The 24,287-nt window shown below is 54.2% G+C and overlaps 1 protein-coding gene across 1 annotated transcript in view; it reads left to right on the top strand.

The window, feature by feature from the left end:
* Nucleotides 1-23,391, top strand: part of ARID3A (AT-rich interaction domain 3A) — an 87,171-nt gene extending 63,780 nt beyond the window's left edge. The window contains exons 4-9 of the mRNA XM_034755178.1: nt 8,240-8,312; nt 18,312-18,495; nt 19,179-19,426; nt 20,325-20,636; nt 21,418-21,507; nt 22,599-23,391. Of these exons, the coding sequence (XP_034611069.1) occupies nt 8,240-8,312; nt 18,312-18,495; nt 19,179-19,426; nt 20,325-20,636; nt 21,418-21,507; nt 22,599-22,789 (1,098 nt within the window). The 3' untranslated portion in view covers nt 22,790-23,391. The remainder of the gene's footprint in view (nt 1-8,239; nt 8,313-18,311; nt 18,496-19,178; nt 19,427-20,324; nt 20,637-21,417; nt 21,508-22,598) is intronic.
* The last annotated feature ends 896 nt before the right edge of the window (nt 23,392-24,287 follow it).

Here is a 24,287-nt window from a genome sequence, read left to right as displayed (position 1 = left end):
CGTCAGTCAGAGGTTTAGGGACCCCCAGAGCATGGGGCAGCGTCCCTGGCCATCTTGGCTAATAGCCACTGCTAGTCCTATCCTTCGTGAACTTACCAGATTCTTTTTTGAAGCCAGTTCTACTTTTGGCCTTCACAACATCCCCTGGCAATGAGTTCCACAGGTTGACTGTTCATTGTGTGAAGAGATACTTCCTTATGTTTGTTTTAAACTTGCTGCCTATTCATTTCATTAGGTGACCCCTGGTTCTTGTGTAATAGGCTAAATATCACTTCCCTATTCTCTTTCTCCAAACCCTTCATGATTTTACAGAAGCTCTATCGTATCCCTCCTCAGTCATCCCTCTTCTAAGCAGAACGGTCCCTGTCCTAATCCAGATCCTTGGGAGACCCCACTATTTACCTCTTTCCATTGTGAAAACTGGATGTTTATTCTTACCCTTTGTTTCCTATTGTTTAGTTACTGATCCACGAGAGGACCTTCTTATCTCTGGACGGCCTACTTTGCTTAGGAGCCTTTGTTGTGAGTCCTGGTCAGAGGCTTTCTGAAAGTCCAAGTAGGCTCTATTCACGTGTTGTCAACACCCTCAAGAAATACTACCTAAAACCAATTTTGCTGTTCGTTTTTGTGTCTTTTGCTAGTTGCTCTTCAAATTTTTTTTTTTTTTTCCGCCTGGCTAATTATCCTTGACTTGCCAGCGTTTATGCGCCTTTCTGTTTTCCGCTGTAGGATCAGCCTTGCAATTTTTAAAGGATGCCTTTTTGCTTCTAGCTGCTGCCTTCTTTACTGTGCCGTTTAGCCACGGTGGCACTTTTGTGAGTCCTCTTACTGTTTTTGTTTATTTGGGGCATACATTTAGTTGGAGCCTTTATTATGGTGTTTCTAAATGGTTTCCATGCAGTTTGCAGGCATTTCACCCTCGTGACTGTGCCTTTTAATTTCCATTTAGCTAGCTTCCTCATTTTGGTGTCGTTCCCCTTTGGAAGTTAAATGCTGCTGTGGTGGGTTTTTTTGGTATTTCCTCCCCTACAAGGATGTTACATTTAATTCCATTGTGGTCGCTGTTTCTGAGCAGTTCAGCTCTATTCACCTCGTGGACCAGATCCTGTGCTCCACATAAGACTAAATCAAGAATTGCCTCCCCCTTAGAGGGGTTCCAGGACAAGCAGCTCCAAGAAGCAATCATCAACGGAGTCTAGAAATTCTACCTCTGCGTCCCATCTTGAGGTGACATGTACCCAGTCAATATGGGGGTACAGTAGTTGAAATCCCCCATTATTAGTGGGTATTCTGTTTTTTGTAGCCTCTCTTAACCTCCCTGAGCGTTTGACAATCATCATCCTAGAGGCCCTTTTGTGATGGGCACACACGTAGTAAGAGAGAGTCCTTGCCCCACAATGCGTCCAGTCTAAACAGACAAAGAGTGGAAGGGGAAACTGAGGAACAGAGCGGGGAAGGGACATGGCCAAGCACACACAACAGATCAGGGGCAGAGTGAAGAATAGAAGCTAGGTCTTGTGTTTCCCAGGTGCGTGGGCTGTGCACTAGGCCACACAGCCTCCCACAGCTCTGGCTATCTCTTGATTATTGAGATAATGGGGGCCATAGTGGTACCAAAGACAGACAGAGAAAACCCTGTGCCCTTCCCCCATCTCTCCCTTGTCAGTCAGGGGAGGGGAAGAGGCAGCTCCTTTGCAGACCTGCTTTCGCAGACCTTTGCCCTGACAACCCACATGGCTTCTTAAGCAGCTCCAGACGCCTCTCCAAAGAGGAATCATCCCAGGCAGCCAAGCTGGAGCTTGGGGCCCGGCATATCGGTTACACGGTTAATGTGCTAATCCGCCAAGGCGCAGTCCGTGGCCCCGCGGTACGTGCCCTGCTGAGATACCTGCTAATATTTATAGGCCTGGAGCAGCCCCCGAGGCCTCGGCTCCGCTGGCAGTTGATCAAAATGGTCATTGAGAAAAGCGAGAGGCGCTTGACGCGGCGTGGGATTCGGCAAAGCCCGGGCTGCTTAGGGACTGCCTCGCCTGGCACCGTGCTCCCAGCCTGTGGGGTGACCGGGGCATATGCGTCAGCACTGCAGGGGGGTGGGGAGCTGCAGCACCTGAATCAATACCCTGGACTGGGTGGGGGGAGATGTATTTTGGGGGAGGAGAAATAACACAGGAATTCTGGGTTCTTCCCCCTCGCCTCAAAAGTTTGTTGGACCCTGATGTCCTGTGTTGGTTTCTGGTGGGGCTGCCGCTCTTCCCAGCTCCTCCCTTCCATGCCAGACCCGGACCTGATCCTGCCAGCCCCTGGTCTGATCCTACAAGGAGTTACAGTCTCCTGGCTGGCGCTGAGGGAGCAAAGCACCTCCCAGGGGACGCTCCAGACCTTGGCAGCTCAGGTCCTGTGTTTCAGCGGTTGTGTTCAAAGCCGCATCCCCCGTGCCCATTAACATACCCTACTGAGCTACCCTGACCGAATCTGCTGCCCTGCCAAATGTGCAGCCCATGCCCCAGCCCTTCTGCCATGCAACCGGCTTAGAGCCATTAAACGTGACTACTGGTCTCTTGTCCATTGCATCTCTAGATTCTCCGTATTATTTAACGTGTGTCTGTAGCGTCGAGGGCCATGTGGCATCTGACCCAGGGAGCGCAGACACAGTCCTCACCCTAAAGCGCTAAAGTGACAGAATGCTGGAGGTGAAAAGAGGGATCGACTGAGAGAGGGATTAACGGAATAAGGCTATTAACAGCGCAGCAGGCTGGTTCCTAGCTAGCAGCAGTAGTAAGCTGTTACCCAAGCTGGTCACAGTTTTTTCCGTTGGACCTCTTCTGGGATTTCAACTATAAATAAACTTTTTTTCTGAAACGTGTGTCTGCTTTACACACACACACACACACACACACACACACACACGCCTCGCAGCCAAAATATTTCCATTTTTTCTATTTCAATGAAAAGTCAGAACCTTCAGTGAAAACGGGGGGGGTGGGAGAATTAGGTTTGGATGACATTTTCCACAGCAGCCAAGCTGTACTTTCGGAGCAGTCTTGCTGTTATTCTCTAGGGGTTTCGTTTCTGTTCCGCATCGGTTCTTAACCCGCGCTCATGGCCGCCGTATCTGAGCACCATCCAGGCATGCGTTACACGGCGTGACTCGCATCTGTCCCAAGTGGCTCGTTTTCTCCTCCACTCCCTCGGGAGAGAAGCGCGTGCAGTGGAGTATCTTGTTTTCGTAGGGTTGGCTTTTTTTTGCTGTGTGTTCCGCTGGCGCTCAGCCTGGTTGCTAGGCAACTCCGCAAGCTCACCTGGACCCACTGAGCTCCCTCCAAACGGTTGCGTTTCCTGACGGGGCTGGGGAGCAGCGGTTTGCTTCGCGAGCCTAACGTGGCAGCATACAGCCTGCTCAAGGCGTAACGTGCCCGCAGCTGCTCTCACTTCCGCTTCCTGCTCCAGTCCTTGCTCCCAGCCCAGTTCCTGCTGCACCCCCAACCTCTCTGCTCCGTCTTGGTTTCTGACTCTTGGCTCCATCCTGAACTATGATTCCAGCTCATCCGTCAGCTTAGGTTTGGCTTCTGACTCCAGTTCCGAGCTTAGTTTTTGGTCACTTGACCCTGACTCCAGCTTCACCCTTGGACTGGTGCCTGATTCCCGGATCTACGCTTGTCACTCCCCAAAGTGCCACCACAATCACCAGGCAAGGTTCTGCTCCACCCATTAGCTAGGCCACCCTGTGGCTTACGTTTGGTAGGGAAGGCAGGTCAAAGAAAGTCACCTTCCACTTGGAACGGAAGGTGGGGTGGGGTGGTCCTTAGTTCCTCGGGGAGTTCACTCCATTGTCTCCCTGCCCGTGTTGTAGAGCGTTTCCATTCTAACATTGGAGCACATGCGGACCAGTCGTTAAAGGAGGACCTGAAACACTGGTGGGTGACGCATTGGCTGTAGGCGGGCGCAGTGGTTGTTTCTCTCTTTAGCTTGTGAAGCAGCCTTCGCTGTATTTCACACGTGCTTGCCCTTTACTCAGTTCCTCTGACGGATGTGTGGCAATAACGATTATTAATTGGCTATGCGTCTGGTGTGCAAAAACTCTAACCAGCATTGGGATCCAGCTTCCAAAAGGCGGTTAAGAATTTAACGTGGCTTTCAATTCTTTTCCTCCCCAGGCCGGCAAGGCCTGCTCTCATCAATCACATCTGGAATGTGCTCTGCTGTCAAACGATGGGTGTGGTCCTAGGAGAAAAGCTGGTGCAAGTATAAATTGAAGCCCACAGAGAGGTTGCATTAGAAGCCTTGCATAGATCTTCCTGTCACGGCTTATAAAAACATCCCCCAGTTGTGTATTGCTAAGACTTCTTGCAGCATGTAATGCCCCTGTGCCTTGCTTCATTAATCTTGTCTGGTTTACAATAGCATTAGCGCCTTGCATTGTGTAAGGCTTGGATGTGGGGTGGGAAGAAGGCGTCTTGCATCAAAGGATCCCTTTGCAGAAAGGAGGGGAAGGGGCTTCTGTCCCTATGGTCTCATTGAGACTGAAATTCACTATCGCGGGAGGTGGTGGCTTTAAGATGCTTTGTAAATAAGGTCGGTAGCTTCACCAGACCGGATCCAATTTATAAAGGGGGGGGGGGGGGGCTTGCGGACGCTAAGAGCCCCGGTGATCCCATTGGGATGCTCTTTGACGAAATACGGGGCACCGCAGTGGAGTGCTGCAGGCAAAGCAACGTTCCTGTATCGTGAAGGGGCTGATGGAAAAACCTGCACCAGCCAAGACCGTCCAAGTTAATGCTGAGGTGAAGGCTTTAGGGCCAGGCAAGCTGCCGTTTGTGTGACCGCTGAGGAAGGATGGTCCGTGGCTAGGGGACTAGCCTGGGCCATGGGAGTCCTGGGGTCAACCTACAGGTTACCAGTGGGATTCAAACCTGGAACCCGCAGCAGTAAAAGAGGGCAGGTCTCCCGCTTGAGCTCAGGGAGTAACTCCAATAGCTGGTAGCGGCAGGAGACCAGTGTCCGCTAGTGGAGGATGCAAGACGCATTCAGTTAGCGTGAGTTACAGTCACTGTTGGTATTTGGATTGTGGGTCATGCCTGGGAGCCCAGTCGTGAACCAGGACCCCACGGTGGTAGGCGCTGTCTGCACACAGAACAAAGTGATGAGCCCTGCCCTTTATACACTAACAGAAACACAAAGGGAGTGAGATAATGGAGTTTAGTGGACCAGCTTCTGTCCCATAAAAGAGATTCCCCCACCCAGCTTGTCTCTCTAATGTCCTGGGACCAATAGGGCTCTCTGCATTATGCACTAATAGGAACAAGTGTCCTGGGGGCCTCTTTATTGCCCTGTCTTGGTAGTTGAAGCTCTTTGGGGCGGGCCCAGATCCTCAATGGGAATTAGGTCCCTAAATCTCTTCAAGACTCTCTGGGCCCAGGTCATTGTGTCTTGCATGCTGCGCTCAGAAGGTCAGCGACGCTTTACAAATAACGGAAAGGGATCCGGCTCGGGAGCTCTGGGTGGGGAGCTGTGGTTTTACGGTGACTTTTTCAATCTCTGACGGAGGCGCCGACTCAGTTTCATTTAACGTAGCAGGCTTTTGGGGTCGTGTTAGAAACGGACAGAGGGGCAAAGGTCCCACCAGCTGTTCTGAGTGACTGACACTCTTGCTGCACGGGGAGAGGGGGAGGCGATATTAATAGTTGAGGCAGGACTCCGACACCCAGGCACTCTGCCGCTAATGAGCGTTACGTGCGCCGAAGATTCGCTGCGTTCCCTCTACCGGCTCGCGGGCTTCCCTTCCTGCAAACAGCTGCTGAGAAACGCTTGCATGAGCCATGAAGGAAACGGCTTTGAAAGGGGATGAATCTCTGTGCTGTGTCAGTGCACCCCTCCCTTGACGGCTTTAGAGCACTGCTGCGGTGTATTGTTAAAGAAAAGGAGATTCTAGTGCCCAGCTTAACAAAGGATCATCCATAATAACTAGCCTGGCTGGGTCGCTGAATGCACCCTTATCCGTGGGACCTCATCAGTGGAACTTTGCCATGCAGACGGCTCTGTTTTAATTGCTGCTGCTGTTAGATGTACTGTGGTAATGCCCGCCTGCCCCAGTTGGGGATCAGGGCTCCAGTGTGCAGGGAGCTGTACGTGCATCTAACATAAGATGCTCCGTGCCCCCAAAGAGCTTACAGTCTGGATATATTAATTTCTGTCCCCTATCTTGGGAATTGGGATCGTCACATAATGATCTGGAGCGTTTGCCATTAAAGGGATTAGAGAGACAAGGTGGGAGGGGGAATCTCTTTTATAGGACCAACGCCTGTTGGGGAGAGAGACAAGCTTTCGCACCCCACAGAGCTCTTCTGCAGGTGTTGGCTCACAGACGTCTCTCTCTCACCCACAGAAGTCGGTCCAATAAGAGATTGCCTCCCCCTCTCTAATACCCTCTGACCAACCGTGCTGCATACGCTTAAAGGTGTTTGCCCAGGGCTTGCTTTGCTAACTGCAAACGATCTGGAACCCTTTCCAGTTAACCTACCGTCTTTCAGCCTCTTTAAAGCCGCAACGCCGCTGCGGGGCGTGACGCGCTTGCTGCCTATTCTTGGGGAGGAAACGTTGCTGCTCTTCACCTAAGCCATGCAAAGTGTGTGCCCGGAGAGCATGTTCGTTATCGAGAGCAGGGGTCATGCCACCGGTGCTTCAGCTGTTCGTGTAGATCAACGCTGCCCGCAAGCAGCAAAAGTTGCCAGGGCTCCTGCAACCGCCGATGGCCCACACCGCCCGCCGGGCAGCAGAATGGCTTTCGCCTCCTTCCAAAGAAGGACGTGATCGCGTGTGGGACAGTGCTGTGGCCCCGATCCTGCTCCCATTCCTGAAGCTAAGCCCCTGCTTACGGTTGGGGATTTCAAATCCCTACGGTAGTCAGGCGCCCGACTCCTGAACTGGCTTCTCTTGTCATTTGGGCACCTAACTCCATGATGCTCCAGCCCAAAGGAGTGCTACCGTCCCAAGAGACCCCACGGTGTACCAGTGCACCCCACACTCAGCCTGGCTTAGATGTCAAGCTCGTTAGGCCAGGGGCTGTGCTGCCGCTCGTACATCATCAGCCCCTAACACACAGCTGGGGATAAACCCCCGCTCCCCCCAGTGAGGTTTCTGGGAGTCTCTTGGAGCAGTAACCTGATGTTGCCAGAATGGACCAATCTGATGGCATTATCCTGGGAGTTATCTATGGTCCCCGTGACAATAGCATTGGAGCCCCTCCCAATCTCCCAGCCCTCCTGTGAAGTGGGGCATTATGGGAACCGTTATCCCCATTTTACAGATTGTGATCTGGGGCACAGAGAGGCTAAGTGACTTGACCACGGTCATATAGTGAGTTTGGTGGGTCTTTCCCACACGTTCAGGGTCTAACTGATCACTGTATTTGAGGTTGGGAAGGAATTTTCCCCCATGTCAGATTGGAAGAGACCCTATGGGGGTTTTCGCCTTCCCCTGCAGCGTAGGGCACGGGTCACTTGCAGGTTTAAAGTACTGTAAATGGTGGATTATCTGTCACTTCAAGTCTTTAAACCGTGATTTGAGGACGTCAGTAACTCAGCAGAGGTCAGGGGTCTATTTCAGGAGTGGGTGGGTGGGTGAGGTTCTGTGACCTGCGATGTGCAGGAGGTCAGACCAGATGATCACCGTGGTCCCTTCTAACCTTACAGTCGGTGAGTTTTCCAAGCCATAACAAATAACCACTGGGCCACGGGGTGGAGATGCATGTAAAGAAGCGTGTGCTCACCTGCTATCTCCTCTTCCCCCTTCTAATCACCACTCCAAACCACAGCCATGCGAATGGTTTAAAACCAGCAAGTATCGCACGCTGCGCTGCGGCTGTGCCTAGAAAGGGAGCAGCGTTTATAACTCTCGTCGCATAGCTGGAAAACCTAGAAGCTAAAGGAAACCGGGTGGGTGAGACAGCGATCTGGCTGCGTTTCAGGACTCTGCTTCATGCAGCCTCCCCCGTTTCACCACTGCCTCTGCTCACCAGCTGACCCGGCAGTGGCGCTCTCATAATAAACGATCTGTCGTGTTTCCTACCTACTAGGCCAAGCGCCGTGTTTAACTTCCTCTGACACGGGGCGGGCTGGGCCCTGCAGAGCCAGGCTCTCCGGGCCCCTCCCTACAGGGGATGCACCGACAGGCGGGTGTTTGTCATGTTCTCCCACCCCGGGTGCCTTGCGAGTGATCTCTTCTCTTCCTTCTCTGTGCACAGTTGTACGAGCTGGATGGCGATCCCAAGAGGAAAGAATTCCTGGACGACCTCTTCAGCTTTATGCAGAAGCGAGGTGAGCCCTGCTGTATTGTCCTGGCGAGCTTGCACTACTGTGCATGTGTGTTCCCTCTCCCCTCGCCATCTCAGGTGAGATTCAGAGCTCCAGGTTTTATTTTCTTGCTTAATATTATTGCCTCAAGGTGAAAGCTCTCGCCGGCCTAATCATAGAATATCAGGGTTGGAAGGGACCTCAGGAGGTCTAGTCCCACCCCCTGCTCAAAGCAGGACCAATCCCCAACTAAATCATGAACATGAACCTCTCCGCACATGGGGATCAATCCTGCTGCACTGAAATGGGTGGCACCTCTGTCCCCACTGACTTCAGTGGAGCAGGATTGGGCCCCTCGTTCCAGTGGCTTTGCTTTCTTGACTTTTCATCCTTTGGGTCTCGGTTTGCCAAAGCCCTACATACGACCATTCATTCTCCGCTTGATATCCCCCCATCCCTGCTTCTGGGCAAGCGCCTCTCCCTTCTTAAATGCGGTTTGTTTCCTTCTTTCCCGCCCCGTTGTAACAGAGATCCTTGCCTGCTGTGCACGGATGCAGCATCCTTGATTTGGTCACTGAGCAGTAATTTGCTTCCATTGTCTCTTCTGCTCATCTCTCCCGCTGTGCATCGCTTCATATTGTTGAGCGGATGTGATGCTGCATCAGAAACTTTGCTACCAGGATTGATAAGCGGCTGCTAGAATCCCCCTTTCCTCCCGTGCAGCTTCACTCCGTAGGTAGAATCCACAATTTCCAGCCGCTCCTTCAGGCTTTTCAAACATGCCTTTGGCTTGGGAGCAGGGAGCTGGTGCATTCACACCGCGCAATAACAATGAACAGAGTCAACCCAGCAAAGCGGCTCCGTGGCAAACACCATGGAGCGGACGAAAAATCCGGCCCAATATTTTCAAAAGCAATTAGAGATTTTCTTTTTTTCGTGCCTCCTTTTTCAGAAGTGCCGAACTGGCCACTCTCTGAAAATGAGGTCCCTTGACGGTGTCTCAAGTCAGGCACCCCAAATTGCTCATCACTTTTGCCATATCTAGGCCTGTGGCATTAAAGGGGCGCTGTCAAGTTAGAAATATATATATTGAATTCCTTTCTTTGATACAAAAACACCTTGGATGAATACATCTGACAGAGTTTGAGCCATTTTTGCTGTTTATGCCGGTTGGCTTGTTCACTTCCTGCATTTCTTAGTGTGGACAGTGGAAAGAGACGAGCCACTTTCACTTTGCTTATCAGTTTTGAGTGGCTTTCTTGTTCTGGCTCCTTTTGCGGGAGCCCGGCCCTGCTGCGTTTGGGTTGTTTAAAACTGCTTCCGCTGGCCTTTAAATTTGTTAAACAAAAATTTTAAAAAGTGGGAACATTTCTACAGACCTTAAAGCTTCCCAGCAGCAGAATCCCAGCAGTTTTAGTTTTTGCCAAAACCTAAATTTGGCCCTGCTTCAGCAGGGTAGATCTCTGCACGGGGGTGAAATACAGGCCCGTGCAGCGAAGCTACACTCTGGCTGGACCAGATCCTCTGCCAGTATGAATTAGCTTAGTTCTGCTGACCTGACCAATATATACCAGCTGAGGATCGGGCCCATAGAAATCAATAGGATTGCTTCTATACTACACCAAAACATGCAGTGACCATCCATGAGCATAAACCCCTTGAGCCCCATCTACGCTGCAGAACAACCCTCGAGGGGTGAAATTGGCCCTAGCATAACTTCCCCACACATCCAAGCCAGAACACCGAGCAGAGCGTTAGGGTACAGCCTTGTGGGAAGAAAATCTAGTTTTCCTCAGGACATCAAGCCAATATTTGTGGTTTTGGGGTAGTGAGGGACTTCTAAGACATTTGTGTAAATATGAAACTGCTATTGGTGTAGGAGAGAGGATCAGCAGGGAGCATATGGGGAAGGGGATCAAGGAGAGGCGTCACCGGGAAAGACAGTGCACCGGCCCCTGTATGGGCTGGGAAACCGGAGCAGGAAATCTTGCGGCACCTACGGAGAGGCCTGTGCAAACCAGCTCCGAGACACGGCATGAGAGTGTCGCCGCCGGTGCGTGTGACTCAGTGCTGAGGGGCTGGTGACCTGCACTGAAGTCGCCCGGGTCCGGATGCGCCGCTGGCCTCTACTGGATGGAATCTGAACTGTCAGTGTGTGTGTCTTAGGCCCCTGAGCCGCTCACGGGTTACAGCGAGTACCTCAGCCTGTTCCGCGGGAGCAGGAGGATCTGAATTCACTGCAAAGTGCTGCGTGGCTATCGCATGCAGTGTAAGGATAGCCAGGAATTCACACATGCCCCTGGGTTTGGGATAATACCTGGCGGGGATAAGACAGGGCAAGTGGGAGTGGAAAATAGACCCGAAGTAGAACTAGAGCTTGTAAGGTTTTGGGGTCGGGACGGACTGGGGCTCGTAGGTGGGGTGGGGAGGAGGCTGATCCCAGCTGGCTTCAAACCTTCCCCCTTGAGGGGGATGGTGGCAGGACGGAGGCGTGTTGAGGGGGAGAAGCCGGTCCCCATCTCCCAAGCAGCCCTGGGTCAGGGAGGCGATTTCCAGCCAGCCGCCTCAGAGATGCAAAAACAACTCTGCAGCTGTGTTTACAATGGCCAAGGGGCTGGCTGTTTGCCTCAGCAGAGGGCTCGGGTTCCCGAGGAAAGCAGATGGTGCTGCCGCTTGCGTGGGGCCTTTTGTCAAGCAGGCAGCATCTAGGAAACGGGGCAGGGGGAAAGAATCAGCCAGGCGCTTTCCCAAGTTTACTTATTCCATCCTCTGGGTCCTCTCCCAGCCCCCGGCGCTTCCACAAACAATGCGGCCGGCAAGGTGTGGGCTCTCCTCGACTGGGGGAGGGAAGGGAGGAGCCCCAGCCAACGCGGGGCTGAAATCAACATGCTTCCAAGGCAGGAAAGGTCACCCTCCAGAGCGGCTGGAATTCGTGGCGGATATTACTGTGTGCAGGAACCTTGGAAAGCTGTTCTCGGAAGCTAATTTCCCATGGTCGGAGGGAAAGTTTTGGGGAGCATAGGAGGCCTCTAAACAACGGGGCTTGTCCATCTGGCCAAGAGTCAGTTAGGAAGACAGGGCCTGATTTCATCTTGTAGTAATTAATACTTTATGTAACGCTCTTCATCGGTGGCTGTCAAAGCTCTTGAAAGAGCATCGCTGTTGCCATTTTCCAGAAGGGCCGGGGCGGGGGGAAACTGAGGCACAGACTTTCCAGAAGGTCACCCACAGGCCTCAGCTGAGCGAGGAACAGAATTCAGCCATTCCAACTCCCAGCCCCATGCCCTCCCCACTCAACCGCGCTGCCTGCCAAAACTACCAGGAGGAGGATGCCGAAAGCAAATTGCACGGGTGTGTCAGCAGAATATAGGGAGAACAATGCGAGGTGGTGAACAGCAGGTGGGCAGGCTGAGTTTACATGGCAGTGGTATTCCTGGAGGGTAGGTGGCCGGTCTAAGCATGAGCGTTGAACCTGCAGGACAAATTCACGCCTCTTGGAATTCCCTAGCAAGGCTGCAGTGGAGAATGACAAGGTACAGACTGAACACGAGACCTGTATGTTTGACACGCTTGGATCTGCTCACTCTTGGCCTTGCCCACCTCAGAAATCGCACCCAGGTCCTGGGGAAATACATTTAGCCTTATTGGAGGAAAAAAGCCACCGGATTTTCTATTGGGACGGCACATCGATTATAAACTCCCAGGTGAAACCTCATGCAGGTGCTGGCAGACTCAACACAGCATTGCTTGTGCACGGTCAGCAAATAACAATTATCCTAGAATATCAGGGTTGGAAGGGACCTCAGGAGATCATCTAGTCCAGTGGTCCCCAACCTTTTTCATCTGGCGGGCGCCGGACGACGAGCCACCGAGGACCGTGGCTGGCGGATGAGCATCTGCCGAAATGCTGCCGAGAAGCGGCAACGTCAATAGGCGTCGCTGCCGAAACGCCGCGTCATCCAGAGGCGTCGCCCCTGAAATGCTGCCGAAAATCGGCGGCATTTCAGCGGCAACGCCTCTGGATGACGCTGCTTCTCGGCAGCTGCTCGTCTGCCAGACAGTATGCAGGCGCACATAGATGCCCTGGCGGGCGCCATGACACCCACGGGCACCACGTTGGGGACCACTGATCTAGTCTAACCCCCTGCTCAAAGCAGTACAGATCCCCAGACAGTTGGTTTTTTTTTTTTTTTTACCCCAGTTCCCTAAATAGCCCCCTCAAGGATTGAACTCACAACCCTGGGTTTAGCAGGCCAATGCTCAAACCACTGAGCTATCCCTCCCCCTTTCATGCAATGCGCAGGCTAAACGTGGCTGGGGTTGATCAGTGGCAGACAGCCACCGTAAGCTGCTCCCACCAAACACGTTGAGACCTTCAGCTCAAGTGGCAGGAGCCTGTTCCGGGTTAACTGCCCAGGGATCCGAGTGAGGGCTGAAGAGCTCTGGGGTGAGAAGATGAGGCAGACGTTTCAGGCCTACCACCTTTTCCTCGTCGGTCTGTGACTCCTTGGGTGAACTCTTTCTGCTCTGGTGCAGTCCCTGTGGCAGGCATGAGCAGCGAATGGACAGGGCCGGATTCAAGTGTAGGGACTAGAGGTCCTGGCCTAGGGCCCGGGCTCCCGGAGGCATGTGATGAGATCCAAAATCTCAGCCTTCAAGGCAGCAGGGGCCCAGCAGATCATCTAGTCTGACCTCTTCTGTAGCCCTGGTTGCCAGCACCTGCCCACAGGCCCAGCAACGGGAATTAGGGCAAAATATTACAGCTCCCAGGAGACTAGACTGTGAGGTGCCACAGGCAGAGAATAGGGAAGCGATTAAGTGAGATGTGCCCCGATAATCCCGGCAAGTGACCCGCACCCTATGCTGCAGAGGAAGGAAAAAAAATCCTCACGGTCATTGCCAGTTTGACCTGCGGAAAATTCCTTCCCAGGCCCACGTATGGGGATCAGTTTGACCCTGAGCCATGTGCGCACCAACCAGCCAGCCTTAACATTGCTAGCAATCTTAAGAGTTGAAAAGGGGACCTGAGTGTATCTGACACGGGAACGTCTGCCTGAGTCTGCAGACAGCCTGAACTAAGAGGTGTGACCTGTCCCATTCAGCCTCGCGCTGAGACCTGCTGCCTCGCCCAAGTAGGGGCAGGGCTATGGCAGGCGTGAGGGTGGGAACACGGGAGCTAGGGACTTGGGTTGCAGGCTGGCTGCTGTTCACGAGGGTTCAGAATAGCCTGGGTTCCTCTGAGACCCTCCCTCATCACCAGGTTTCAGAGCCTGAGCTCCAGCCACACCCTGGACATCTACACTGCTATTTTTAGCCCTGCGTGCCCAAGTCAGTTCACCCAGGCTCCGAGACTCGCTGCCACGGGTCTGTTGTGGCCGGGTAGACATACCCCAGAAGCTCTCGGCTCCTGGTTAGGGACCAGAATAAGTGCCCAGATTTTTAAACGAACAAAGCACGTTCTTTTGAAAATCTGCCCCGTAAGGTTAAAACGCTGAGCTGGGTCTCAGGAGATCCAGACGTCATTTCCAGCTCCGCCACCGTCTCCCTGTGTGACCTTGAGCAAGTCACTTAATCTCCCTTCCCCGTCTGTAAAATGTTTCCTCTCTCTTGTCTGTCTAGACAGTAAGCTCTTTGGGGCAGGGACTGCCCCGTGCTCTGCGCATGCGCAGCGATGGGGCCCTGATCTCTTACGGCCTCAAGGCGCTACCACCGTATCAATAATCTCTGTTGCTGACAGAGGCTGCAGCTCAGCCCCATGGCAGTAGCTGCGGTTTAACAATACCCCCCTCCGCCCCCGGCCTGTTTCCCTTCTTCCGGGTAGCAGCCATAAATTAGCAGCAGCACCACGGGTGGGGATTTTGTTTCTTGCTTTTAAAAAGGCAATAAATCAATAAAGGAAGAGGCGGGAGAGGAGAAATCCTCCTTGGCTTCCCCCGACTTCGGACTTTGCCACCTCCCTCCCCCGCCCTTTGCACCCTTCCCCCCTACAATAAACCAGAGGTCAAGACCCCCCCCCTCCACCCCTCCCCCGGCTTGTCTGATTGAATCATCGGCATGATTCTTCAAGCAGCTATTGATGAATGGATGTATTACAGCCCCGTCCCCCTCCCTGAATATACGTGGTCTCTCTGCCGCTTTGTATAAACATCCTGTGTCCGCGTTCCCCCCTCCCCCCCGCCCCCTTTCCCAGCCACTCTCGGCCCCAGCTCTGCACTAGGGTGTTTGGTTCAGAATGATACTGGCTGGAACCAGCTGTTTGCTACGTGTAGCCTTAAAGCTGGTCACGTGACTCGTTGCAGACGACTGTTCTACAGATGGGAAAATTAGTCCACAAACTGATTGTGTAAAAGAGAGAGAGAGAGTGTGTGTGTGTGTGTGTGTGTTGTGTTGTTTGGTTGTCATTGTGGTGGTGGCTATTTTCTTTGACAAATGTCCGTGCACGATTGCTCAGTGGATTGTTTTTTTCCCAGTTTCCGATTGGGGCCTGCGCCGGTGTTCGTAGCGTGCCCCTCCAGGTGGTCGCTGGATTGAACTAGCCAATTCTGAAGTTCTAGTCTTAGACCGGGCTCCTCACCCGAGTATCTGAGCGCCTCCCAGTTGTGTATTAAGTCATGCAACTGACACCCCTCCCGTAGTGGCCGTGACGCATGGGCAGCGGAGTTGGTCGGGTTTTTTTTTAATACATGCGTTGCTCTGTGTCGATGGGCGCGAAGGCTGGTCAAAGATAACATGCTTGGCTCTTGGAGTGGAAGGTGGGGAGGTTTGGGATGGGCTGTTGTTCCCGGGGCAGCTTGTGCCACGGTCCGGGACCAGCCACCGCAGACGTTCCATCTCTAGCAGGGCGGGCTCGGCTTCCGGCCCCTGATTGGACGACGTAAGACCAGCGAGTCTGGTGCCAAGACGCCTGTTGGCGCACGAAGGCCCAGCCCTGCTTGCAATGGGCTGGGTCCTACCCATCATGCCAAGCTGTGAGGAGCTGGACTTAGTGCAGGGAGAGACAGAGGGCTGGGGTGGGGCAGGATCCTTCCCCCAGTGCCCGCGCACGACAAAGCAGCGGCTGCGCTCCCATCCATCTACTACTGCAGCCTCGAGGTCACGATGCCACCTCCTTGGGATCGGGCGTCGCTGGTTGACCCAGGTTAGCCACATCCCAAGGACGTGATCCAAACCCCAATAACGTCACGGGCAGCTTTTTCCCCTTGACTTCAGCGGGTTTTGGATCAGGTCCCAATTTCTCCTTCCCTCCCCTGCCATGAGCCGGGATACAGCCGGGCAGCTAGGTTCAGTGGCATGCAGGGGTTGGGGATCCCTCCCACACGCCTTTTGCTGAGGGCAGGGAACTCGGGCTGCACAGGGGCTGGGGCAGCTTCAACCCATTAGGTTGGAACCATGTGGTCCATCCATCGCGGACTGTAAGCTTGATGGGCAGAGTCTGTCTTGCATGCAGTGTTGGCACTCAGCCCCCCCCTTGTCTAGCCCTATGGGGTAAGGGGGGGAAGTCAGTCTCAGAGGGCCATCAAACCCTAGGGCCCTAGCTACCATTGATACACCAATGATGTGGGGTCTGCAGAGATCCCACGGTAAGAACTGGCTTGCGGCCATGTGAGTCTGATCCGGATTGAGCTCACTGCACCTCCATGGTGTCAGAGGGAGGCACTGTGCTGGGGTGGGGTGAACAGTGGGGACTGCACCCTCTAGGGGAAGCCCCCGTACTGCTTAGCTGATTTCTCATATCATATGATTGAGAGGGCCTTGCCCATCTCGTCTCTCTCTCTCACAGCTCAGGGTATGGGTTCCGCTGGCCTGGATCTCCCAGGGCAGGTGTGGGGAAAAACTAGAGCCAACCTGACTTTGCTCAGCCCTCAGAGGGCAAACCCCACGGGCCTGGAAAGGTTCCCATTAGCTTTGGACCAGACGCTCTTTGCTCTGCGTTGTAGGAAACTGGGGAGCCAAGGGGGTTTGCAGAAAACTTTTACTTTTCTTTTGTTTGGGGGGAGGGAGGGGAAGGTTGTTTTTTCCCCCTCCATGGAAAAGTTTGTTTTCCAATAAAAAATGCAAACTTCAAATCCTTCCTCTCCCCTTTTCTCATTCTCCTCCCGCTTTCCAGTGACAAATGGGAGAGGAGACAGCCTGGGTAGGCGGCGCATTGACAAAACAACACCTGTTTGGCTTTAAAAGCTAAAAAAAAAAAAAAAATTTTGAAAAACTGGAACATTCCAAACAGAATGAAAATGTTGGTGAAAAATCTTGTTCACGTTTTCTGGAGGGAGGGGGGGGTCCCCAGAGACTTTTTATTTTTTAAGGCTGTTTTTCATTGAAAATTTGTTTTTGAAAGAACGAACGACCAAATGTAAGATCCTCCTTAGACAATCAGCTCTACGGGCAGGGCCCTCGTCTATGTTCTGAGGGTCACCAGGCACATTGTTATTAATTATTTGTATTACTGCAGTACCTGGAAGCTGCAGTCCTAGACTGGGGCTGCATTGCGCTAGGTGCTGTACAAACACACAACAAAATGTCAGCCCCTCTCTAAAGAATTTACAATCTACGTATAAGAGAAGAAAGACATGGATGAAGCTGGGAGACAGGGCGGGGAGCACAAGAAAACAGTGAGATGATGTCATCTTGTCCCTATAACAGTCTGCATCCAGTTTTTATAATAGACACATCCTTAAAGTATCCTCGGCCTGGCCCCTATCCCGGGATTTTTATCAGGAATGACACTGACTCTCCTGCAGTTTTGGTCTCTTGGGGCATTGGGGGCTGGGAAGGTGGGGGACCCTCTGTAGCCCTGTTTGGGAGAGAGAGACTCTCAGGGAAAGTTTCGGGCTCAAGCCCGGTTAGCCCCTAGTCTCCGTCTTGGAGCGTGAACACAGATTTGAAGGCATTGGCCCATTTGCCCCCTCTGGCCCCGCCAAGAGCAGTGTCTCCGCTGTGATCCCTTGTGGGTTTTTAAATCCAGCTCACCAGAGCAGACGGGACCTTCCGGTCCGTTGCACAACAGTTTGGTGTCTCATGCTCTGGGACGGTGGCTTCTGCCTCTTCCGCTCTCTGACGAATTCCCTCGTCCTCTTAAAAGCCCCATTGCTGGGCTTTGGTTGCTAGCGCCACCTGCTGGACATGACCGAGCTGGTGTCTGTAAGCTCCTCTCCCTGCACTGGATGTGCGGAGGAGCTGCTGACGTCTCAGGGCGAGGATCTGGGGAGAGTGACGTGCATCTGACGCTAATGCAAAGACAGAGCGGTGGAAGATGGCCAAAGTATCCTGTGTGGGGAGGGTTGGGTTTCTCGCTCCATCATATCCTTTTCCTATCCACCGCCAGTCACTTCTGTGGTACCTCCCTGCCCCCTACCACGTTCCAGGAGCTGTCGCTGATCAGGGCAGGGTGGCAGATAAGTCCAAGAAAATAGGCAGTGGGGTCTCTATATCAGCCCAGTCCAATACACCAGGCTCCTTCAAATGACCGGCCCCGGCCCAGCAGAGCAGGGCAGGGATGTGAATAAAAAAATGTTTAAATAGTACCCTGCAAATAGGCAAACCTCCCCTACCCACAATCGGATACCAGCCAGGCGTGCTGGGAAGGGAGCTGGGGTTGTTCCTGTGCTAAGCACAGATGAAACGGCCAGTGGAATTTAGGGGACCTTTCCATGCTACTACGAAAAGGATTTTCTTCAAAAACTTGTCACAGGCACACTCGGGATAAAGAAGATCTCATCTGAAGGACAAGTATTTCCTTCCTCGTGTTAATCACACATTATAGTAGATCCCAGAGACCCCAGCTGAGATCGTGGCCCCATTGTGCTAGATTCTATAATATACATGTGGTTAGGGGCAGTCCCAGCCCTGAAAAGCTAGAAAGGCAAAGGAGGAAGGGAGGGAAACTGAGGCACAGAGCAGGGAGGTGACTTGTCCGAGAGCTAGGGATGGAATCCAGGGTTTCTGAGTCCCAGTTGCACCTTGCTCCTCCGTTTCATGGCCCCTGGCCCAGCTCTCTCCAGCATACTGACCTCCCCCACTCCACAGGGACGCCCGTCAACCGAATCCCCATCATGGCCAAGCAAGTGCTGGACCTGTACATGCTCTACGTGCTGGTGACCGAGAAAGGGGGCCTGGTGGAAGTGATCAACAAGAAGCTGTGGCGGGAGATCACCAAAGGGCTCAACCTGCCCACCTCCATCACCAGCGCTGCCTTCACGCTACGCACTCAGTAAGTGCTGTGGGATCCGGGGGGCGGGAGGGGGCTTTCCCTGGGCAGGTGGGAGACCACCCTGCCCTTCCATCCAGCTGGCCTAGTGCTCGATCCCAGCTGCTCACAGCAGTGGGAGATCCCAGCCGCCGTTCCTTAGTACAGCAAGGGCCAGAGGTGGCTGGTGGGGGGATCAGCTACTGTTTAAGGGGGGTGTGGGGGGTGCTGGGTCCCCTCCCCGTTTCCCGGATTCATAGAATCATAGAATCATAGAATATCAGAGTTGGAAGGGACCTCAAGAGGTCATCTAGTCCAACCCCCTGGATTGCCCTGCTGGAGCCGCACCCGCTCTCTCTTCCCCGCCCCGGATGGAGAAAGGGGCCTCTGTAGCTAGAGGCTGATCTAGACTCGCCCCTGTTAAGGATCTCTGGTTTGGCTGGTGCAGGCCAGAGCGTCGGTGTCTCCAAACCTCCTGCTGCCCCTGCCCAGATGGGGAGGGGTTGGGGCTACAGAAATCCCTTTCGCTTGAAGGCATGGAGGCGGCGCGGCCCTGGGGAAAAGGCACCTCTGGATCAACGCCGACAGGCACCCGTGTTAGCTGCTGGCCTGCGGGAGCCGCCTCCTCGGCGGGTGGGCTGGGAGGTTTCTCGGGCGGGCAGGGGGCGGCTGGTGCCGCGGGCTGAGCGAGGCGTTTCCTCTGGCAGATACATGAAGTACCTGTACCCCTACGAGTGCGAGAAGCGAGGACTCAGCAACCCCAACGAGCTGCAGGCCGCCATCGACAGCAACCGGCGAGAGGGCCGCCGGCAGGGCTTCGGGGGCTCCCTCTTCACCTACTCCCCCAGCGGCACCCCCAGCCTGCTCTCCTCCCCCAAGCTGCAAGTGCCTGGCCTGGGGCTGGCGGGGGCCACCAACGGCGGCCCCATCGGCCCCGGGCAAAAGATAAAGAAAGGTAACGGCTTGGCTGGCGCCCTGCTTGGCATGAGTGGACTGGGCCGTGGGCTGCGGGTTAAAGCGATGGGGAGAGCGAGGGAGTAAAGGCCTCAGGGTTTGGCTCTTTTAGCTGGAGCTTTTCACCCCGTAGTTTCAGAGCCCTCCGGAGCGGGGAGTTAATAACATTCGTATGGCACTCATGGGCAAATGATGGCAGAGCAAGGGATAGAACCCACGAGTCCTGAGTCCCAGTCCCCCCCTGCTCTAACTACTAGACCCTGCTCTCCTCCAAGAGCTGGGACGAGAACCCAGGAGTCCTGATTCCCAGTCCCCCCCTGCTCTAACTACTAGACCCTGCTTTCCTCCAAGAGCTGGGACGAGATCCCAGGAGTCCTGATTCCCAGTCTCCCTGCTCTCTTTCTTCTAACGCTGGAAAGAGAACCCAGGAGTCCTGGCTCCCAGGCCTGCGCTCAGTCCACGCCGCTACACCGGCCCCTTTACATGGTGCCACTTTAATGTCAGAGTCTCAGAGCAATTTATAACCATTAACGGAGCCATTGGGATTGTTCTGCTCACCCACCATAAAACAAGCCAGGATTATCCCTAGTCTACCACTGGGGAAACTGAGGCAGAGTGCGGGGAAGTAATTTGACCCAGGTCGTACAGGAAGGCAGCTGGGACCTAGGTGTCTTGAATCCCAGCCCCCCTGGTCTAACCACTAGTCTTCAGTGCCACGCCCGTGTGAATCAATGCTTGTGAAAGGAGAGTACCATACGAAGGAGCCATCCCATACTGCAGCAGGGAGCTGGCTGGGAAGGCTGGGTGTACGTAAAGCTTGTTTCTCGTGCACATGAAGAGTCTGGCCTGGACCGGCCCTCGCGAGCTCACGGGACTCCCGTGCCCTCTCCTTGTTGCAGAAGAGGATTCCCCCATCCCGATCACCATGCCCAGCCGACTCCCTGTGTCCCTGGCTGGCCACCCGGTGGTAGCGGCCCAGGCAGCGGCCGTGCAGGCGGCCGCCGCTCAGGCCGCGGTGGCCGCTCAGGCCGCGGCCCTGGAGCAGCTGCGAGAGAAGCTGGAGTCCGGGGAGCCTCCGGAGAAGAAGCTGGCTCTGGTGACGGATGAGCAGCAGAGGCTGATGCAACGGGCCATTCAGCAGAACCTCCTGGCCATGACGGCGCAGCTACCCATGAGCATCCGCATTAACAGCCAAGGGACCCGCTCGCCAGGTGGGCAGCGCTGGGGCTGGCGTGGGGGGAGGGAGAGAAAAGGGAGGCGGTCGCACTGTGGATCGTCCCCAGAGGTTAGTCTAGGGGCCCCCAACCCTATCCCAGCCCGCTGGAGTAAGGCCACCCCGTGCACGGGTCGTCGGCAGTGGGGATTGAACCCGGGACCTCTGATTCTTAAATGTCGAGCCTCCACTGCATGAGCTAAAAGAGCTGTCCCCAGCTCCCTGTCCCATGCTTGGGCCGCTCAGCCAGGCCTTTTCCCCTCTCCCAGCATAGGAAGGGCTGTTTTACTAGCCCGGGTTTAAAAACAAGCGCCTCTTCCGTGTCACGTCTGATCCGGTCCCTCTCCCTGTCCCAAAAGCATTTCCTGGCACTGTGCTGGCCCCACTTTTAGCAAATCTGAAGACACAAATCCCAAAGCTGCTGGTGTCTTGCGAAGCCGGGTTTGATTCCCAGGGCCTCTGCTCCTGCTTTTGGTACCAGACCCCTAAACCAGCCTTGTCCGGAGGGCTCGCTTTTCATTCTCCCCGTCCTTTTTCCCACCCGCTGGTTTCCATGTATCCCTGCTGCCTGTCCAATAGGACCACAATAACATTTAAAGGCAGACCCGGATGCTAAGACCCCCATCTGTAAATGGAGAGGGATTTTTTTACCATCCCTGTTAATAGCTGAGAGGAAAGGATTTGGGGATGGCGTCCGCAGGGTTCTGTGATCCTGGCGGGTCAGGATGGCCTTGTTCTGACTGAGCACTTTGTTTATAATCTGATCTATCCTGCTGCAGAAAACCGTCAGGACTCCGGCATGAGCCTGGCCAGCAACGGCACGAACAGCATCAGCATGTCAGTGGAGATCAACGGCATCGTCTATACAGGTAAGGGGAACGCGGCTGGGCCTCCGTCTCTGCCTCTCGCTCCGCCCCTCCCCAGCCCCCTGCTGGCCCAGACAAACAGCAAAACACGGCTCTCCCCGGTGATCGCGTTGACGTGTAACTGTGAGACGATGCCCCAGTAGCCCCATCGCGCCAGGAGCTGTACAAACCGAGAGCAGGCTGTCTGATCAGAGCCCAGGCTCTGGTCTCAAGGTTCCTATTCTGCAGTCCCTTTCCAGCCTTTCCGGCAGGGCCGGCTCCAGGCACGAGCCTGGCAAACAGGTGCTTGGGGCGGCCGCTCCGGAGAGGGGCGGCAGGTCCAGCTATTCGGCGGCAATTCGGCGGACGGTCCCTCGCTCCCGCTCGGAGCGAAGGACCTTCCGCCAAATTGCCGCCGCAGATCATGATTTTTTTTTTATTTTTTTTTGGCTGCTTGGGGCGGCCAAAACCCTGGAGCCAACCCTGCTTTCCAGGGGTGGATTGGATTGCTCCGTGCCGGACGCACCTCACCCTTTGCAGGCTTTCGGTCTTGGCGTTCAGGAGGTAGCGACTTGCCTCTCCGTGTCTCGCTGCCCTTAGACAATGTGCTTCCAAACTCTTTCCTCTGGGGACAAAGGCACTTGCAAGTTATTTTCACGAATTAGCACCACTATGGTAGTGCCTAGAGGCCAAGCGCCACACCCTGTTCTGCTGGGCGTGGCACAGACACCTAGCGAGAGCTGGTCCCTGCCCCGAAGAGCTTACGGTCTAGAGAGACACGGTTGCAAGGGGAAACAGTGGCACAGGAACTAGCTAGGAACAGGCCAGGGCCCTAAGCACAAGATCACCCCTCTCCAATGAAGCTTATGCCGTAGCTGCTTATTGCAGAGTTTCTTGCCCCTTTCTCTGAAGCCGCTGGCCACTGACCAAGACGGATGCTGGGCTGGATGGATCGCTGCTTTGATCCGGGCTGACGGTTCCTATGCATCGGGGCCCCACTGTCCTAGCAGGGGGGACGGGGGGAGAAGGAGCGTTCTTCCCCACTGCACAGCTTGGTTCCCGCTGGAGTTAGGAGCAGCCCCACCCCAAGCCTCTCCCTCTTGTCTCTCCCCCAGGTGTGTTGTTCGCACAGACCCCCGGCCCCTCGTCCTCCTCGCTCCCTTCCTCCGCCTACAGCAAAGGAAACAGCGGCAGCCGGAGCAGCAGCAGCAGCGGTGTGGGGGGCAGCAGCGGCGTCTCCCAGGCTGCCCCCGCTGGTTTGTCCGCCCCTCCAACCTCTACCTCTAATAACTCTTCTTCGCCTTAACCCCCCCTCCCCCCAACGGCAGCGCCTCATCTCACCAAAAGACACACACACAGAATAATAAACCCACACATGGAGCTTCTATCACAGCTGATGCCAAAAACCAAGCTTGCATCTGGCTTTCCCGGGGGGTGGGGGGAGGAAGCCCCGTCTCCCACTCCTCCCGAGAGGACTGGAGAACGTTTTGCAAGGAGAAAAGCTTTAATCCAGGGGGTTTCATTAAAAGCAGCCTGGACCCTGAGCCAGTCGTTACCCGTTAGCTTTGGAGGTGATGCACCGTCCTCCCGGAACGCTTTACCTCACGACACCCCACTTTGCACTGTGCGTTTGTTGGTTTTAATGTTGTTTGAAGTTGTGTTCTTTTGGATACCTCCAGACAGACACACAGTCGCACCGATGCCCGCGGGCTTGTGTTTTTAATGAAACCTCCCCACCTTCCTCTCCTTTTCTTTATTTTAAACCAAAAACAACATTTGCAAAAGCGGGAGGAATTTTAGTCCTTTAAATCTTTTTAATTTTAAGAACTACACTCAAACTATATGGCATTTTACGAGGTGGTTATTTGGATTTTTTTTTTTTTTTGTAAATAGCTTCTATTTTATTCTCTAAAAAAAAAAAATCAAACCTTAACTCACAAAAATGATATATGTTAGCATTCGTTCAGGGAAACAGGACTTGGAAACCTTGTGACCTCTTTTTCTTGTCATCGTCGGATGTTGATCTTTGGTCGAGTTCGATCCGCGCTACTTTCTTTTGAACACTGGTGACGCCCGAGGTTCGGGAGAGAGCCAGGGTGACCCCACCAAATGAGCTCAGGTGTTTGTATGCAGGGTGGAGGGAGGGGGGGGGATTTAAGCAAACTCCGTTTGGAGATCCTTAGGGTTGAAGTTGTGTCGTTGATCTGCAGTTATTAGGAGACGGTTTTGTAGAGCTGCCTCATTGGGAAAAGTCTGCGTTTCTAGGATCCGTTTCCTTCAGGGATCCAGGTAAAGGGATTAGGTGCCACCTCGTCAGCCTCTCCGCTCCGCTCCACAACTAGCTGTCAGACCTTGGTCCTCTAGGGGCTTGTGCCGGCCCTGATCCAGAAAAGCTCTTACGCGCCTGCTGGACTTCAGGCATCGGCTCAGTGACGCCGAAGGGGTTACTCGCTGCTCCAAGTCAAGCAGGTGCATCACAGCGGTGCTTTGGATCAGGGCCAGAGCGCACAGCCGGCGTAAAGCAGAGCTGTCCGCACGGCCAGCCTGCTTCCTTCGGGTCCTGCTTCAGCAAAGCGCGTGGTCGAGGCTCGCGGGCGGTAAGGGGACTTCAGCCAATGCTTTACGGTTTAGGTTTGAGAGCTGTGTGGATGGGGCTGGGGGCAGCAGGGGGAAGGCAGTGCATGTGGATGTGTCGTTGCTTGACACCCGTAGCCTGTAGTAACGATACGCTTGCCCTCGCTGGCTGGAATTCTCCAGGCGTAACCCGAGGGGCAGCAAAAGGTGCGATTCCGGCTGGTAGGCTT

The sequence above is a fragment of the Trachemys scripta genome, chromosome 22 (genome assembly GCF_013100865.1).
Source record: "Trachemys scripta elegans isolate TJP31775 chromosome 22, CAS_Tse_1.0, whole genome shotgun sequence".
Classification (NCBI taxonomy): domain Eukaryota; kingdom Metazoa; phylum Chordata; order Testudines; family Emydidae; genus Trachemys; species Trachemys scripta.
This window is presented reverse-complemented; position numbering and strand designations above follow the sequence as displayed.